Source organism: Hyla sarda, chromosome 6 (genome assembly GCF_029499605.1).
Source record: "Hyla sarda isolate aHylSar1 chromosome 6, aHylSar1.hap1, whole genome shotgun sequence".
Lineage (NCBI taxonomy): Eukaryota > Metazoa > Chordata > Amphibia > Anura > Hylidae > Hyla > Hyla sarda.
Window position 1 is genome coordinate 53,922,770 of NC_079194.1, and position 19,770 is coordinate 53,942,539.

The 19,770-nt window shown below is 42.7% G+C and overlaps 1 protein-coding gene across 4 annotated transcripts in view; it reads left to right on the forward strand.

Moving 5' to 3' along the window:
* TCF20 (transcription factor 20) overlaps positions 1-19,770 on the forward strand; it is a 74,228-nt gene that overhangs the window by 46,500 nt on the left and 7,958 nt on the right. For 3 of the 4 annotated variants that reach the window (XM_056523773.1, XM_056523772.1, XM_056523774.1), the window contains exons 3-5: positions 4,826-4,919; positions 10,690-10,739; positions 16,765-16,856. In XM_056523773.1, the coding sequence (XP_056379748.1) occupies positions 4,826-4,919; positions 10,690-10,739; positions 16,765-16,812 (192 nt within the window). In that variant the 3' untranslated portion in view covers positions 16,813-16,856. The remainder of the gene's footprint in view (positions 1-4,825; positions 4,920-10,689; positions 10,740-16,764; positions 16,857-19,770) is intronic. The other variant, XM_056523775.1, reaches the window with a different exon arrangement.

Sequence of the window (19,770 nt, forward strand, 5' to 3'; positions counted from 1 at the left end):
ATAGCGTACTGCTGTTTTTTTGTGGGAGGGGGTTGTTGGGGTTCCCGGGATGAGTGCTTGTGTGAGTGTGTGTGGTTTGTCTGAGTTGGTCTTTCTCCGGTTGGGTCCCTGATGCACCCTTCTTTTCTACTGGTGAATGTTTTTGCATACTTTGAACCCCTGTCACTGTACTGGAGTCGGTCTTGGGCTTACGGAGGGTGTTGTTCATGTTTCACCTTGTTGGTGGTGATTGTTAATTTAAATGCAAAACTAAATAAATACTAAAAGGAAGGCTCATGTTGCCCTAATGTCTTTTACATATGACTGTAATGTTAGTGCGGACATTTTTGGACTTGGTTATGCCAATTACTTGTTTATAGTTTATCATTTATTATATAAAAAAATATCTAAAGTAGGGGTTTTCTATTGTATTTCTTCCCCCTTCTTTTGGAGTGTTATCATGGCCTAAAGTCCTTCACTAAACCATGGCAACCCAATGGCTCCCCACAGTTTGTCTTAGAACTAGGGGGAATTGGATGCGATGGTTGCCATTGAAAGCAGAATCTGAGAAGTTATCCATACTCCCCTAAAAGTAAAAGGGCTATATTTTTGGAGTATGGTTTGGTTCACACAATTTATTTGATCAGTATTTTTAGTCAAAACAAGGATGGGAACCGACACAGAAAAAAACAAAATAACTAAAAGGGTAGGTTACCACACAGCTTCCCCCTCCCCCCCCCCCCCCAAAAAAAAATACTATATGGGATGTATATACAGTAGATATACATCATTTTTTTAATATTTACTTTTATTTTGCAAAAATGCTGAAATAATGAAAGCAAACTGCTTCATGAGTACAAAAAGGTGCAATTTTGTATTTTTTTTTCCCGTCCAAGAAAAATTCAGTGAAAAAAAAGGTTTGTGTGAAGTCAGCTCATGTAAAGATTTTTTAATTTTTTCATATTTTGGACCCACTCTTGCAGGTCTGTATTTCCTGTTGGTCTGTTCCATTTGTGTCTAGTGACCAGCTGAGCGGATGGGGCCTTGTAAGGGGCATAGCTTCTTTTTGTCTTAGTGGAGAGGGGTGAGGTTTCTGCTGCAGCAAGTTATGTAAGGCGGGGTTCACGTCACGTTTTCAGCCATACGGGACTTTATACGGCTGGGGGAGCTAAAACCGGGAGCTCCCGTATCCCTGCCGTATGCGGACTGTATGTACCGTATTTTTCGCCCTATAGGACGCACCGGTGTATAAGACGCGCACCCTATTTTTAGGTGCAAAATCTAAAAAATTAAAGATTTTGAACCCAATAGTGGTCTTCAACCTGCGGACCTCCAGATGTTGCAAAACTACAACACCCAGCATGCCCGGACAGCCAACGGCTGTCCGGGCATGCTGGGAGTTGTAGTTTTGCAACATCTGGAGGTCCGCAGATTGAAGACCACTGCATAGGAGGTAATACTCACGTGTCCCCGCCGCTCCGGACCCGTCACCGCTGCCCTGGATGTCGCTCCATCGCTGTCGCCGTGTCCCCGTCACTCCGGAACGTCTCTGCTGCCGGCCGGGTATCCTCGCTCTCTGTTGCCCCCATCACGTCGTTATGCACGCCGACGCACGTACGCGACGACGTGAAGACGAGGAAGGAGAGCGCCGGCCATACAGGGGATCTCTGAATGGAGAAGACACCGAGGAGGCATGTAAGGTCCCTCCCGGTGTCCTGTAAGCACTAACCCGGCTATTCAGTCGGGCTGTTCGGGACCGCCACGGTGAAATCGCGGCGGTCCCGAACAGCCCGACTGAATAGCCGGGTTAGTGTCACTTTCCCTTCAGACGCGGCGGTCAGCTTTGATCGCCGCGTCTGAAGGGTTAATTCAGGGCATCACCGCGATCGGTGATGTCCTGTATTAGCCGCGGGTCCCGGCCGTTGATGGCCGCAGGGACAGCCACAATAGGGGTGTATTCGCCGTATAAGACGCACCAACTTTTTCCCCCCAGTTTTGGGGAAGAAAAAGTGCGTCTTATACGGCGAAAAATACGGTAATTCATTTCAATGAGCCGACTGGAGTGAAACGCTGACTCCGGTCGGCTCATTTTTGCCCCGTATGCGGTTTTCCACCGGACCTATAACCTATGAATTACATACAGTCGGCATACGGCAGGGATACGGGAGCACAAGGTTTTAGCTCCCCCCCCCAGCCGTATGCGGTCCCGTATGGCTGAAAACGTGGTGTGAACCCAGCCCTAATAGGCAGACACATGGCAGTGGGAATAGGTATAATGGCTGATATCCTGAGAAACATTTCTTTATATATTTCTCTGTGTTTAATTGTAATATGAAGCACAGTTGATCAAAATGAAATAAAGAGATTAAGGGCATATTCACACAACAAATTTACGCCACACATCAATTGAAAACCTGAGGCATACCCATCAGAAATTATGAGATGTGGTTTACAGGTGGAATCCACATGGAATATGCACTAAAAAGCGCAGGAAAATCTGCCTTGTACGCTGATGTTGTAGTCCGTCCCAATCTACCTCCCAAGATCAGGTCTCGGGTGGTGTCGCCAAAGGCCTTTTACATTTTCTATATTTAGTTTTTTAAATGTCATATTATTACAGTGTCTAGGTGGACCTAAGGCTAATAAGGGAGATGTATACAGATCCCTATCTGCATCTACTATTTCTTTTCTGCTGTTTCTATGCATCAAGCTGTTTCATTTTTGTGTTTTTACATTTATTTTCTCTCCAAGAGCCATAACTTTATTTTTGCCATCAATAAGGCCATGATGACTTGTTTGTTTTTTATAGCGATACAAATTGTACTTTGTAATGGCATCTTTTATTTTACTGTGAAATATACAGTCAAATCAAAAAGAAATTATTTGTGCAGGGAAATTGAAAAAGAAAAAGTTGGAGCCCTGATATCTGCTATTGGGGTGAGGTTGGACCCACCATGCATGAAAGGAAAGGAACTCCTGCACTCGCTTCATGAATGTTACATCATGGTGAGCGAAGTACAAGGGCACCATGACATACATTTGTGTTGTGTCCTCTAGCAGGTAAAAAGGGTCCTAGAGATGTAGACAGCAGGTCCTCACCACCGCCAAACCACCACACCTCTCACCTGTGTCACGGCCTTGACACTTAGCACTATCCAGCCACTGTAGTCCTGTGTGTAAATTGAAGGATGTGGCAAGGGGGCGAGAGGCGTGGTGGCTCGGCACTAATGTGGACTCGCTGGCCATGCATCTAGAACCCTTCAAACCTGACAAATGTGCATTTTAATCAACTTTACGTGAAGCAAGAACAAGATCAGTACAGGAAGGTAGCAGACAAGACCCAGTCTTGTCTGGGGCTGTTGCCGAAATTCAGTGGCAAGGTAATCGCAGGATTTTATCCCACATGTCGGTCAAATGAGGTCTCCTTCACCCTAATCAGAAGCGGAGATCAGGCATGTGGCTCTCTCCTTTTGTAGATCATGGCGCCTGAAGTAAAACATTAGCATTTCACACCTCCCATAAACTGTGTGCATAGACTGTCACCTCTCAAGCTTATATGCTCCTATAAACCAACATTGCTGTGTCCAGGTGGCCACACAGAATGGCATTGGCTGCTTCATGTGGCCTCTGGGCCGCATATATGGCAGCCCCTTGTCGTGGAATACCCCAATGTACACCTTCAATAGAAGGCAATGTGAGATGTGAACAGAGCCTTACTTAGATACTGAAGTCATCAGCTTGGTGTTCAGGATGACTGTGGCAGAGAGATGGATCACTTTATATTTAGGCTTTCTGATCATTTCAGTATAATTTCTCTAGTATTTTATAACCGAAATATTTTAATGCTGTGTTAACTGGTCTGGTAAAAGGCTCAGGTGAAGCCAAAGCTCCTGCCTCTCTAACTTATTGCCAAGGAAATCTTCCTTTGGGCATGTATTTCACTCACTGAGGTCAGGCTGGTTCAGCGAGAGGCACTCTTCTGGGAGTTTTATTTTTCTGTCACATAGAGGGGTACTGTTGCTCTGGGAAGTACATATGCCCAAAAAGATCATGGACGACCCTGGTGAAAACTAAGATTTGGTATGAAAGTGTATTTAGTAAATGCCTCAACCCTTCCTCCGCCCCACCACCAGCTGCTGTGGATGAGCCCACTATTCTACCATTGCCTTCTTTGAAGTCAGGGTCTGGATTTCTGATTTCCAATAGCAATTATACAGCACAGCAAAACCACCAATTTATAGAAATAAATGATCTGGCGACAATTTCACAATTCCCAATACGATTTAGCCTTTGGGTACATTCACACCTGTAAAGTATCCTTTGGGGTATATGTTGGATACCAGCAGATTAATATGCCGATATACTGCAGCATATGCCTGCCGGGTCCATTGATTTCAGTGGACAGACCTTGGTCTATTAGTTTCCGAGGATTAACAGGTGTGTGGTGTTTTTTTCCATTTTTTTTAATTTTTTTTTTATGACATTTTTTGCTGGACTCCAGAGTGCAGGTGACTGTATGCACATGGAGATGGACAGGACACAGCATTGGTATGCCACAATATATGTGGGTATAACATAGACATAGGTTCCTTTTATAGATGTGAATGTAGCCTTAAAAAGGGGGATGCCAAAATGAATCAAGTGGGGTTGACCAGTCTTTAGATTGGACCAATGTTCTTGTGTTTCCTGGGAACTAATGATATCAGGCACAAAGTGTGTGCACTTTTAATGCTAGTTTCTGCTAAATATGTTAGCATTACAGATGTCTTAACACTCTGCTTTTTTGTTTCACACTTTGTTAAATTAATTTACTGTTAACCTATAACATATCTTCTTTTTTGTCCAGATTTGCGCTCACTGCCAGGAGCCTGGAGCCACCCTAGGCTGTTATAATAAGGGTTGTGTCTGCTGCTATCACTTCCCATGTGCCATGGACTCTGGTAAGGGCTGGATTACTGACAACATTGTCTTCTTGGTGATGGCTTGACAACTGTTTCTTTTATATCTTAATGTAGACATTAATGGCATAACCCTAGGTTATGCCACTCATTCTAAAAAGTTATTCACACATACAGTATTCTGTGCAGGATTTGATGTCCAGGATTTAAAGCTGTGTTCAGTCATTTAGTTTACACTTAAATCCTGCACATCAAGGGCATTCCCACCTGGCGTATACTCAGCGTATTTGACGCTGTGCAAAATTTGCAGCAGCAGTGGGAAATATGCAACGTATTCCTCACTCACTATACACACAGGGCTTTCCGGCGGTAGCCCTATGTGTGCAGTGAGTTTTGGAGGCGGAGCCGTGCTTCAGTCATGTCGGCGAACGGCTCAGCCGTGAAGCGCGGCTCCGCCTCCAAAACTCACTGCACACATAGGGCTGCCGCCGGAAAGCCCTGTGTGTATAGTGAGCGAGGAATACGCAGCGTATTTCCTGCAGCTGCAAATTTTGTGCAGAGTGAAATACACTGCGTATACGCCAGGTGGGAACGCACCCTAAATATGCACAGGATGTGTGAATAGACCCTTGAGGTGTTTTCACAAGAATAAAAGTTCTCCTTATAACCGGCTAGGATAGAAGTAGCTGATCAGTGGGGACCAAGTACTGTGACCTCCACTGATTACTAGAACGGAAGCCAATTGTTTCTGTAAAGGCAGTGCTAATGCTCAACTGCTTCCCCTATTCATTCTCTATGGGACTTCCGAACATTGCCAAGCGCTGATCTTGGCTATGTTCAGAAGTCCCATAGACAGTGAATAGAGCCCCATGTTTGTGTGGGTTTCCTCCAGTTATTTGGGTTCCCTCCCTCTCTCCAAAACACACTGATTGATTAACTTGAAATAAAATTTTGAGCCCTATTTGGGCCAGGGACCAGTGTGAGGAGTTTCTGTACAGTGTTGTGGAATATCTATCTCTATCTATCTATCTATCTATCTATCTATCTATTATATATAAAAATTATTATAATTATTATTTATTATAGTTTACATTCAGATAATTCTTCTCTCTGAGCGTTCAATTGGGACACTAGGCATTCAGACACAGACCATTTTAAAATCTGATCTGTGTTAGGCTGGGTTCACACTACATTTTGCCCATACTGGGACCGAATCCGGCTGGGAGATGAAAAAACTAGGTGCTCCCATATCCCTGGCGGACCAAGCCCCCATCTCATTCATTTGAACTATCACTAGTTACTTTCTGACTCCGGCTGGCTCATTCAAATGAATGAGATGGGGCTGGTCCTCGTATGGACAATACGTAGTGTGAACCCAGCCTTAAGCTGGTTATATACACTTCTCAAAAAAAAAAAAAAAAAAAAAAAAGGAACACTAAGATAACAAATCTGAATGAATGAACCAATCGTATGAAATGCTTTCGTCTTTACATAGTTGAATGTGCTGACAACAAAATCACACAAAAATTATCAATGGAAATCAAATTTATCAACCCATGGAGGTCTGGATATGGAGTCACACTCAAAATCAAAGTGGAAAACCCCACTACAGGCTGATCTAACTTTGATTTAATGTCCTTAAAACAAGTCAAAATGAGGCTCAGTAGTGTGTATGACCTCCCTACAACGCCTGGGCATTCTCCTGATGAGGTGGCGGATGGTCTCCTGAGGGATGTCCTCCCAGACCTGGACTAAAGCATCCACCAACTCCTGGACAGTCTGAGGTGCAACGTGGCGTTGGTGGATGGAGCGAGACATGATGTCCCAAATGTGCTCAATCGGATTTAGGTCTGGGGAACGGGCGGGCCAGTCCATAGCATCAATGCCTTCCTCTTGCAGGAACTGCTGACACACTCCAGCCACATAAGGGCTAGCATTGTCTTGCATTAGGAGGAACCCAGGGCCAACCGCACCAGCAAATGGTCTCACAAGGGGTCTGAGGATCTCATCTCAGTGCGTAATGGCAGTCAGGCTACCTCTGACAAGCACATGGAGGGCTGTGCTGCCGTTCTCCACGGCGTCTCCAGACTCTGTCACGTCTGTCATGTGCTCAGTGTGAACCTGCTTTCATCTGTGAAGAGCTCAGGGCCCAAGTGGCAAATTTGCCAATCTTAGTGTTCTCTGGCAAATGCCAAACGTCGTGCACTATGTTGGGCTGTAAGAACAACCCCCACCTGTGGACGTCTGGCCCTCATACCACCCTCATGGAGTCGGTTTCTGACCGTTTGAGTGGACACATGCACATTGAGGTCATTTTGCAGGGCTCTGGCAGTGCTCCTTCTTGCACAAAGGCAGAGGTATCGGTCCTGCGGCTGGGTTGTTGCCCACCTACGGCCTCCTCCACGTCTCCTGATGTACTGGCCTGTCTCCTGGTAGCGCCTCCATGCTCTGGACACTACGCTGACAGACACAACAAACCTTCTTGCCACAGCTCACATTGATGTGCCATCCTGGATGAGCTGCACTACCTGAGCCACTTGTGTGGGTTGTAGACTCCGTCTCATGCTACCACTAGAGTGAAAGCACCGCCAGCATTCAAAAGTGACCAAAACATCAGCCAGGAAGCATAGGAACTGAGAAGTGGTCTGTGGTCACCACCTGCAAAACCACTCCTTTATTGGGGGTTGTCTTGCTAATTGCCTATAATTTCCACCTGTTGTCTGTTCCATTTGCACAACAGCATGTGAAATTGATTGTCAGTGTTCCTCCCTGAGTGGATAGTGTGATTTCACAGAAGTGTCATTGACTTGGAGTTACATTGTAACAGGACACATGCTGAGGATAAATCCGTATACGCAGGCTAAACTTTCTTTTTGTTTATTGCTTATTTTGCTATCCTGTTTTAGGTGGATATGGTTTTGTTACCTTTTTGAACCTTTGCAGTGTTTTGTCCCCAGTAATGACGCATGATTGATATATCCGTCATGGTGCCATGATGTGAGAGGGCTCGCGAGCCAAGCCTGCTCCATATCTGAAAGCTGTCGGCTTTATTAGAAAAGTAGACAGTCGCCGCTAATGGCGGACACAGAGTGCTCTCCATCGCAGACAGCATTCGGTGTGGGTCATTGGGGATTCAGGGTTGTAATGGGCTTCGTTGTTTAAAAGGCCTTCGTAGCTGCTGTGACTGATTTGCTTCTTTAGTCTGCCATAGGCAAGCTGTATGAGCAGATCACCTATGGAATGAATTAGTTCAGTGCAATCGAATCATTGCCCATAAAAATAAAAATTCTATTTGCCCCCTTTTCGCATTTCTAAAATGGAAAAGAAAATCTTAAAGGGGTACTCCGGTGGAAAACTTTTTTTTTTTTTTTTAAATCAACTGGTGGCAGAAAACAGATTTTGTAAATTACTTCTATTAAAAAAAATCTTAATCCTTCCAGTACTTATTAGCTGCTGAATGCTACAGAGGAAATGGTTTTCTTTTTGGAACACAGTGCTCTCTGCTGACATCTCTGTCCATTTTAGGAACTGTCCAGAGCAGCATATGTTCTCTATGGGGATTTTCTCCTACTCTGGACAATTCTTAAAATGAACAGAGATGTCAGCAGAGAGCACTGTGGTCATGATGTCAGCAGAGAGCTCTGTGTTCCAAAAAGAAAAGAATTTCCTCTGTAGTATTCAGCAGCTAATAAGTACTGGAAGGATAAATATTTTTTAATAGAAGTAATTTACAAATCTGTTTAACTTTCTAGCACCAGTTGATAAAAAATAAAAATAAAGTTTTCCACCAGAGTACCCCTTTAACCCCCCATTTTTTACCTCTATGACCAGGCTCTTTTTTATTTTTTTTATTTGACATGTATCTCTTTAAATGGTAATAACTTTAGAACGCTTTTTCTGAGCGGAGCGATTCTGAGATAGTTTTTTCGTGACATATTATACTTTATATAAATGGTGCATTTTTTGTGAAAAACGTCAAAATATTATGAAAAACTGGAAAATTTCTGTCTGTTTTTTTCTTTTTTTTTATGGTGTACACTGTGCGGTAAAAGTGATGTTATATTTATTCTGTGGTCAGTACGATTATGTTGATACCCATTTTGTCGCTTTCCATGTTCTTTTTCCTTTTCTGAGCAAAATTCTTTTTCTGCCATTCATTTTCTAACAGCTGTAACTTTTTTCTATTTTTCGTCCGACGTCATTGAGTGAGGGCTTAATTTTTTGCGTGATGAGCTTTACTTTTTATTGGTATCATTTTTGTGCTACGTGCTACCTTTTGATCTTTTTTTTTATTCCGCTATTTGTACCAAAATTGGCGAATTATGCGCTTTTTTTGGGATGTTATGTTTTTACGGCGTTCACCGTGCAGGATAATTTACATTATAGTTTTATAGTACGCGTCATTAGGGACGTGGCAATACCTATTTATGTATATGATTTGTGTTTTTGATCTTTTTTGGTGATTATACAGGGCTTTTATTGGGAAAGGGGCATTTAAAAAAAACCTTTTTTTTTTTTTTTTTTTTTTTTTTTTTACACTTCATACTTTTATTGAAGAACCTTTTATTTTTTACACTTTTTACATGTTATACTATGCTGCAATACATTTGTACTGCAGCACAGTATGACCTGATGAGCTGCACACACTACAGCCTCTGGCTGGATCTCACAGGCTTCCGTAGCAGGCATACAGGAGGTCATGATCTGACCTCCTGCTGCCATAGCAACCAACAGCGACTCGCGATTGTATCGTGGTGCCGCCATTGGAGAACAGGGGGAGAGCTCTCCCCCTGTCAACACCATTGATGCCATGACCAGGATTGATCATGGCATCTATGGGGTTAATGTTGCCAAGACCGGCGTGATCGCGGCTACGGCAGCTGCGGCGGGACTCCGGCTGTGATTGACAGCCGGGTCCCGTCACCGATCTCCTGCGCTGCCCGCGGTAGTGCCGGAGATCGCTATGATGTATGCATACGTCCAATTGCGCGAACATGTCGGATGATTGGACGTATGCATACGTCCTATAGCGGGAAGGGGTTAACGTATTTGGTATGGCTGCATGCAGAATTGTCTAAACTGTTAAAATAAAAAATTATTGATCCTGTGTGGTGAATGGCATGAAAGAAAAAATTCCTAAAAATTGATTAAAATGGATCAAGGCATTTTTTTTGGAAAGCTGCCACTGCAGGTTTTAAGCCAAAGCCAGAAGTGGATCCAGTAGGAAGAAGTAGTATATAAGTCCTTCCTTTTGGTTTATCAAAACCAGTGCAGAGAAAAAGTTGCCCATAGCAACCAATCAGATCGCTTCTTTCATTTCTAACAGGGCCTCTTAAAAATGAAAGAATCAATCTGATTGGTTTCCATGGACAACTGGTCAACTTCTCCTCTACACAGCTTTTGATAAATCTCCCTATTTGAATCCACTTCTGGCTTTGGCTGAACAGCTGCAGTGGCAGCTTTCCAAAAAATTGCAGAAAAAAACCCCTGTGTGTAAACCTGTAAACCTAGTCTAAATCCTATAGAAAAGTTTACAGGTTTGGTGTTATAATTGTACTGACCTAAAGAATCAAGAAAACATCGCAGTGTTTGACCTCTAGGTAAACGGCATAAAAAACACACTTTGAATATTTTTTATTTATTTATTATTTTTTTAAACTCTGCAGCAAATAAGTGTAAAGTCTCAAACAATTTCTGTAACTGTCCTAAAAAATAAAAATCTAAGTTTTTAGTTAAATCGCTGCGAAACAGAATAAAAGTCACATTGAATATGGCCGCCTTTTTAAAATGTGTTCACTTCTGTTTGTTGCAGAATGTTTACTAAATGAAGAGAACTTCTCCGTGCGGTGCGCCAAGCACAAGGTAAGGAAATGCCCTCTGCTTCATTGTGTGCATTCTGTCATCTCAGGGAGCCTATGAAAAGGAACACGAGCCACTGTTATTAACCCCTTAAGGACCCAGCCAATTTTTACTGTACGACACGGCCATTTTTTGCACATCTGACCACTGTCACTTTAAACATTAATAACTCTGGGATGCTTTTACCTTTCATTCTGATTCCGAGATTGTTTTTTCGTGACATATTCTACTTTATGTTAGTGGTAAAATTGTGTCGATACTTGCATTGTTTCTTGGTGAAAAATTCCAAAATTTTATGAAAAAATTTAAAATGTTGCATTTTTTTTTACTTTGAAGCTCTCTGCTTATAAGGAAAATTAATATTCCAAATAAATTATATATTGATTCACACATACAACATGTCTACTTTATGATTGCATCATAAAGTTGACATGTTTTTACTTTTGGAAGACATCAGAGGGCTTCAAATTTCAGCAGCAATTTTCCAATTTTTCACAAAAATTTCAAAATCCACATTTTTCAGGGACCAGTTCTGTTTTGAAGTGGATTTGAAGGGTCTTCATATTAGAAATACCCCACAAATGACCCCATTATCAAAACTGCACCCCTCAAAGTATTCAAAATGACATTCAAAATGTTTGTTAACCCTTTAGGTGTTTCACAGGAATAGCAACAAATTGAAGGAGAAAATTCAAAATCTTCATTTTTTACACTCGTATGTTCTTGTAGACCCAGTTCTTGAATTTTTACAAGGGGTAAAGGAGAGAAATCTTCCTGAAATGTGTAACCCAATTTATCTCGAGTAAGGAAATACCTCATATGTGTATGTCAAGTGTTCGGCGGGCGCAGTAGAGGGCTCAGAAGGGAAGGAACGACAATGGGGTTTTGGAGAGAGTTTTTCTGAAATGGTTTTTGTGGGGCATGTCGCATTTAGGAAGCACCTATGGTGCCAGAACAGCAAAAAAACAGAACACATGGCATACTATTTTGGAAACTACACCCCTCAAGGCACGTGACAAGGGATCCAGTGAGCCTTAACACCCCACAGGTGCTTCACGACTTTTTGTTAAAGTTGGATGTGTAAATGATTTATTTATTTTTTTCCACTAAAATGCTAGTTTTCCCCAAAATTTTTAATTTTTACAAGGGATAATAGGACAAAATGTCCCCCAAAATTTGTAACCCCATCTCTTCTGAGTATGGAAATACCCCAAGTGTGAACGTCAAGTGCTCTGCTGGCGCACTACAATGCTCAGAAGAGAAGGAGTCACATTTGGCTTTTGAAAAGCGAATTTTGCTGAAATGGTTTTTGGAGGGCATGTCGCATTTAGGAAGCCCCTATGCTGCCAGAACAACAACAAAAAAAAAAACACATGGCATACTATTTTAGAAACTACACCCCTCAAGGAACACAACAAGGGGTACAGTGAGCCTTAAAACCTCACAGGTGTTTGACCACTTTTTGCTAAAGTCGGATGTGTAATTGAAAAAAATTACAGCGCTAGTGTATTATATACCAAAAGATTTGTAAATTACTTCTATATAAAAATCTTAATCCTTCCAGTATTTATCGGCTGCTTTATGATCCAAAGGAAGTTCTTTTCTTTTTGAATTTCTTTTCTGTCTGACACCTCTGTCCATTTTAGGAACTGTCCGGAGCAGGATAGGTTTGCTATGGGTATTTGCTCCTACTCTGGACAGTTCCTGACATGGTTTAAATGGTTTTTATTGTTTTTTGAGAAAATTTTTACAACAAGAAATATTGGCCAATGAAAACAAAACGCAGCCAAAAGAACATTACAAAACAATGTATCATATCCGTAAAGAATTAGAATCGAACAAACACTATAGTATACTATAGTTTTTCTATCTATAAAATTGAAATATAAAAATTATAAGGATATTGTATAGTCATTAGTTTAAGTAAAAGAATTAAAGAATCGACAGTTCCTGACATGGACAGAGGTGTCAGCAGAGAGCACTGTGGTCAGACCGAAAAGAAAAATCAAAAAAGAAAAGAACTTCCTGTGGATCATACAGCAGCTCATAAGTACTGAAAGGATTAAGATTTTTAAATCAAGTAATTTACAAATCTTTTTAACTTTATGGCACCAGTTGATTACATTTTTCCCTTTTAAAGAAGTACTCTGTCTTTATGATTTGTTTATTTTTATTTTTTTTGCCTATATCATGCACGCCTACCATCGCTAGTCCTACAGCACAATATGTTTTATTACAGCACAGCTGCATCTGTATGTTTTATAACTGGAATTGGGACATGTGATCACCAACCTGACCCACACAAAAATCTTTGTGTAATTAGATTGTGTGTTGATTTATTCCACAAACCCCACCATTACCTGTGTCTGGGCTTTTCGTGAGAACCAAAAAAACGTGTAAAATTGGTTAGGGTGCCTTAATTAAAATAATATATACTCACTTGCCCCTGCTGATGGTACCCAAGTCTTCACTACTCACCGCTTTCTTGTAACTTGTCGACACAGCATATGTCTGCTTAGCCCAGTGTTTCCCAACCAGGGTGCCTCCAGCTGTTGCAAAACTACAATTCCCAGCATGCCCAGACAACCGAAGGCTTTCCGGGCATGCTGGGAGTTGTAGTTTTGCAACAGCTGGAGGCACCCTGGTTGGGAAACACTGGTTTAGCCAGTGACTAGCTGTGCAGCATTGGCCCACCGTAGTGAGTAGAGGGGACCCAGACATCAGCAGGGGGATAAAGAAGGCGCGTATTCATTATTTTATTTAATTTTAAAGGGGTTATCCAGGAAAAAACTTAGATATAGATAGATATATCTATCTATCTATCGATCTATCAACTGGCTCAGATTTGTAAATTACTTCTATAAAAAAATCTTAATCCTTTCAGTACTTATGAGCTGCTGAAGTTGAATTGTTCTTTTCTGTCTAAGTGCTCTCTGATGACACGCGTCTCGGGAGCTGTCCTGAGTAGAAGCGAATTCCCATAGGAACTGCACAGAGCAGAATAGGTTTGCTATGGGAATTTGCTTCTACTCTGGACAGCTCCCGAGACAGGTGTCATCAGAGAGCACTTAGACAGAAAAGAATAACTCAACTTCAGCAGCTCATAAGTACTGAAAGGATTAAGATTTTTTAATAGAAGTCATTTACAAATCTGTTTAACTTTCTGGAGTCAGTTGATCTAAAAAAAATATTTTTTTTTCCTGGAATACCCCTTTAAGACACACTGACCAAAAAAAAATAAAAAATCCTGGGAAACTCCTTTGCAACTTCTTTCATTTTAAAATCCCTCTTTCTAATCTGAGAACATCACGTCAAACATACTGGGAAGAATAAATAAATAGTGAAAGCTGAATGAATAGTAGAACACTGTTTCACCTAACAAAACATCTTGTTTGAAAGTCATTTTATTCATTGTAGAGAATTTCTGTGAACAGATTTCCATCTCACCAATGCATGTTTTAAAAAGTTAGGCAGGTGCCAGATGGTGCGCACCAAAAATTCTTAAGCTGTGGGACAGACAATGCAAGGTTTTCGTGATGTTAGAAGCGGTGAAATGTGCGCCAAAAGCCTGTGAAAAGTTTTTTGTTTTGTTTCCTTATTTGAAAACAAGTCGGAAAAGTACCAGTGACGTTCCAGTCTTCATATTCTGACTTTTATCCAAACTATAAGGGATTGATGTCTGATCGCGGGGTCCTGCTGCTGGGGAAGCCCACGATCTCTGCTGTGGCACCCCAGACATCCGGTGCACAGAACGAGCTTCTGGATGACTGGCGATGCGGGGTGGAGGCTCTTGACGTCAATGTAGGTCTATGGGAGGGGGTGTGACTACGACTCATAGACTTGCATTGAGTGGGCATGGCTGTGACGTCACGAGCCTCCGACACTGCACCCGACGCTCTAAAGGAACACTGGGTGCAGGAGGGAGGTTGCGTGGGTCCCAGGCAGCGGGACCCCCGCGATCAGACCCCTTATCCCCTATCCTTTGAATAAGGGATAAGATGTCTAGGGGCGGAGTACCCCTTTAAAAGTCAGGATATGAAGACGGGATACTAGGGCGGGAACGTCACTGGTACTTTTCCGACTTGTTTTCAAATAAGGAAACAAAAAAACTTTTCACAGGCTTTTGGCGCACATTTCACCGCTTCTAACATCACGAAAACCTTGCATTGTCTGTCCCACAGCTTAAGAATTTTTGGTGCGCACCATCTGATCGCGGGGGTCCCGCTGCCTGGGACCCACGCAACCTCCCTCCTGCACCCAGCGTTCCTTTAGAGCGTCGGGTGCAGTGTCGGAGGCTCGTGACGTCACAGCCATGCCCACTCAATGCAAGTCTATGAGTCGTAGTCACGCCCCCTCCCATAGACCTACATTGACGTCAAGAGCCTCCACCCTGCATCGCCAGTCATCCAGAAGCTCGTTCTGTGCAGCGGATGTCTGGGGTGCCACAGCAGAGATCGTGGGGTACCCCAGCGGCAGGACCCCCGCGATCAGACATCACTCCCTTATTGTTTGGATAGGGGATAAGATGTCTAGGGGTGGAGTACCCCTTTAATCTCTGCAGCCCAAGAGCAATCCCCCCTCCCCGGGTCGGCAAGCACCCTCCATGCATCTCTATGGGAGAGCGTAAGTGCTGTACTCGAGTATCTCTGGCTTTCCCATAGAGATGCATTGAGGGGGCAGGGGTCGGACCCCTGCAATATGACATTATCCCCTATTCTTTTGGATCGGGGGATACATTTCTCTTAGCTGGACTATTCCTTTTAATTTCTGATTCAATAATTAACTTGACCTGTCAATCTTGTGCTGAGAATTCCGTACGGAATTATGGAAAATCCATGCAGAAATTCTAGGAATTGACGAACTGTCAAGTAATTAATGAGGATTTTGACAAGGAAATGGCGAGAATTTTTAAGGCCATGTGCACATGGCGGAATATGTTAAAAAAAAAAAAACACGGGTGAACATCCTGAAAATAGTGGAAACATCAGTGGGATTCCGCCTAAAATTCTGCCAAATTAAAAGACCTATTTTATTTTATTTTTTTTATTTTTTGCAGAATTTCACTGAAGTGGAGTGAAGTGCGGAGAGACTGGACCGGTGGTCTCTAAACTGTATAATTCCAGATGTTGCAAAACTACAACTTCCAGCAAGCCTGGACAGCCAACAGGAGTTGTAGTTTTGCAACAGCTGGAAGGCCACAATTTGAAGACCACCCGACTAGAGGATGTAGTATATCTAAGCATATCAGTCGTATAAACAGAACAGTGAAATTTGATCTGTCACACAATGGATACCAGTGGTGCCCGTATAACCCTATCCATGTAAAATGGGGTCAGTCGATTTCTTTTGGCAGTCCAGATAGAGCAGTGTTTCCCAACCAGGGTGCCTCCAGGTGTTGCAAAACTACAACTCCCAGCATGCCTGGACAGCCAAAGGCTGTCCAGGCATGCTGGGAGTTGTAGTTTTGCAACATCTGGAGGCACCCTGTTTAGGAAACACAGAGATAGAGCCATGGATGCAGATTTAAACAGAGTCTAAGGAAATGAAGAAAGGATCGTCCAGCGCTTAACTCAGGGAACAGGTACTTTATTGAGATGCCATGGAGAACATACAGGTACACGAAAACTTGACGCGTTTCGGCTCAAGTCACTGAGCCTTAGTCATACAAAATTGTATGACTAAGGCTCAGTGACTTGAGCCGAAACGCGTCACAAGTTTTCGTGTACCTGTATGTTCTCCATGGCATCTCAATAAAGTACCTGTTCCCTGAGTTAAGCGCTGGACGATCCTTTCTTCATTTCCATTTGTGGGGGCGGAGTCCCGGCCTGGTCCACGCGCTTACTACGAGGGGGAGCTGTTACAAACTTTGCTCGAGAGTCTTAAGGAAAGTCTCTCTTTCCGTTATTTTAAAGTATCCTCTGTGTTCTCTGTGTTTGTACATTTTGAGGAATTTCTCTCTTTTGGCAGGCACTTCATGTTTGCACTATGTTCTTGATTCCTCTTTACCTCCTTTCTTTTCTTTTCTTAGACCAAGACAATAAAGGGTGTGTCAGCAGAACAGCCTGAGCAGGGCTGAGGGGGGAAATTTTGCCTAAATTTGGAGATAAAATTCAAGCACAGGTGGGTAGTGGGGGTTGCGTTCTGCAAAGTGGTCTTGTGCGGCTACATACATGATAGGCTTTGCATTCTTACAAGGTCCTTTTTAACAACGTCAGTATCCTGTGTTTTTTATTTTATTTATTTTTTTTATTCTTTTTTTTCTTTTTTTTTTTTACAGTGGGAGAAGCTTTTATAGAATCTTGTGCCCACTGCATCTAATCAGATCACCTTTTTGGTTTTTAAAGGGGTTCTCCACCATAAGGTGATTTTAGTACGTACCTGGCAGACAGTAATGGACATGCTTAGGAAGGATCTGCACTTGTCTTGGGGCTAAATGGCTATGTTGTGAGATTATCATAATACTGTGGCTAGCTTTTTGTGAACTTGTATTTCCTGTTTGACTTTTCTTTTAATGACAAAAAATCCCACAATTCCATTTTCCTCCCTCCCACACATCAGCCACCCCCCACCCATTGAAAGAAAAGATCTGTGGTTTTCAATCAGGGTGCCTACAGCTGTTGCATTACTTGCAGATTGCTCTCTCCACCCATTGAAGCAGACAGGCTCCCTGTCATCAGCTGACTAGTGAGTCATGTCTCGGCCACATGGCAAGCTGGGAAAAATCAAGTCATTTTGTTTGCTGTTAAAAATAAATAGTGAGGTGAAAATCACATAAGAATTGTGAGAAAACCGTCACACACAGGTACAGACACTATATTATGAACTACACTAACTTTACAGACCCTGTAGCATAGTCAAATAAAAAAATTCCTGGAATACCCCTTTAACTCCTTGCTGCTAAACCGCTTACCTGGTATGTCTGGATCCGGGATGCAGTGTATGATGTGCACTCACAAACTGAGCACCCTTCATACCTAGTAATGCTAATGACTGACATCAGCAATTACACTGATATCGGTCATTTAACCCCTTCAGTGCCGCGATCAGGGCTTTTAAATGGAAATATGACTGGCTAGGCTACCCAATCTGCACCTTTGCTATGTGATTGCAGGGTCCCAATCGATTACTGTGGTGACAGAGGCCTTTACTAGGCCTCTGTGCCTGCCATAGTAGATCTGCTTGTATATATTGCATATATCTTTATATATAAATACGCCCTTGCCATCTGGAACTTACGCCCCAGGGTGAAAAAGGAGTGTTCGGCAACTATGAAGCACACTCACTGCTAATGATAGGGAGCAGCGATTTCTTCACTTCCCGTCATTAACCCCTTAGACTGATAAATTTTGATCACAGCATTTAAAGGTATGAATGAAAGATGTCAGTAAACAATGTCCTTTATATAGTCTTGTACACGGATAACATGGCAGTCTTGCTGTAACTTGCAATATATATATATATATATATATATATATATATATATATAAAAACTTTTAAGGCAAAAACCCTACCTACGTGTGATATGCAGATAAATGTGCTGGTCACTAATTTAAAGTGGCCGTAGTGCCGGCTGCTTGTTAAAGATCAGCAGCCCGGCCGCAACCACTTTAAAACAGAGACAGGCAGCTGTGGGCTAACACATCTCCCCTGCTTTTTATATTTTTATACTCCCTTACCTGGCCGTGCTCTGACAGGCTCAGGTCCGGCGGTGGGTCTTGCGGGCTGTGCGGCTGGAAAAGAATGACGAGTGACTTCTCCTGCCGGCTCCTTTGCTCGGCATCAGGGATGTCGCTCTTCATTCCCTGCAGCTGCCGCTGGTGACTGTTCTAATGTGGCTGCGGCTGCTGAACATTAACAAGCACCTGGCGCTGCAGCCACTCTCCAGCACCGGCTGCAGGGAATGATGGGTAACGATCCTGACAATGCGCAGAGGAGCCGGCAGGGGACATCACTCGTCATTCTTTACTGGCCGCACAGCCTGCAAGACCCGATGCCTGAATTGAGCCTGCTGGAGCGCGGACGGGTAAGGGAATCACAGGGAATCATGGTACCACATATGATTTTTTTTTTTTAATTACATTATTTTATTTAAAAAATGGGAAGAGGGGGGTAATTCAAACTTTAATTAGGGAAGGGGTTAATTCACTTGTATTAACTTTTTCTTTTTTTACACTTTTTTTTTTTTAGCCCCCATAGGGAATTATACCATGCAATCTTTTGATTGCATACACTGTTCCATCCTATGCCATAGCATTGCATTTATCAGTGTTACCGGTGCTCTGCTGCTCAAGCCTGCTATGCATGCTAAGAGCAGCAGAAGACCGATCGGATGGGGAGGAGGCAGGTAAGGGCCCTCCCGCCATCCACTCAGCTGATTGGGACCCACGATGTCGCCATGGATGTCCCGATCAGCTCCACTGAGCTACTGGCACCATTAACCCCCGCAGTTTAGATGCCGAGATCAACTTTGACCCTGGGTCCTGGCTGCCCGTAGCAACCGGGACCCACCGGGAGAACATTCTCACGAGCGTTCTCGGCTCGTGAGAACAGTTTAAACCCTGTTAACGGGATCAGGGTGTACAGGTACGCCCTCAGTCCTTAGGTACCAGGACGCGAAGGTGTATCTGTATGACCTTGGTCCTGGTGGGGTTAAAGTTACATTATGTTTTTTGAATGTTACTTTTTTTTTTTTTTCTAGTTTTTTTTTCCTGTGGCACCCAAATCAAAAGTTTTTGCATATTAACCTCATAGTGAGTAGGTTACAGAAAACAGAAAAGTAGGTTACAGAAAATTTTCCAAACCTACTTTTTAGATCCCAATTCACTTGTAAAGTAACTTTGTGGGGCCCATGTGTTAGTCCCCATAAATGATCCCATGTTAGAAATTGCACCTATCACATCAATTAAAACCCTTTCAGCGTTCCACAGGGAAATTTTTTTTTATTTATTTATTATTGTTTTTTACTTTACAGATTTTCCATTTTGAATATTTTTTTTTACTGCAACACAGCAAGGGTTAACAGAAAAACAAATCC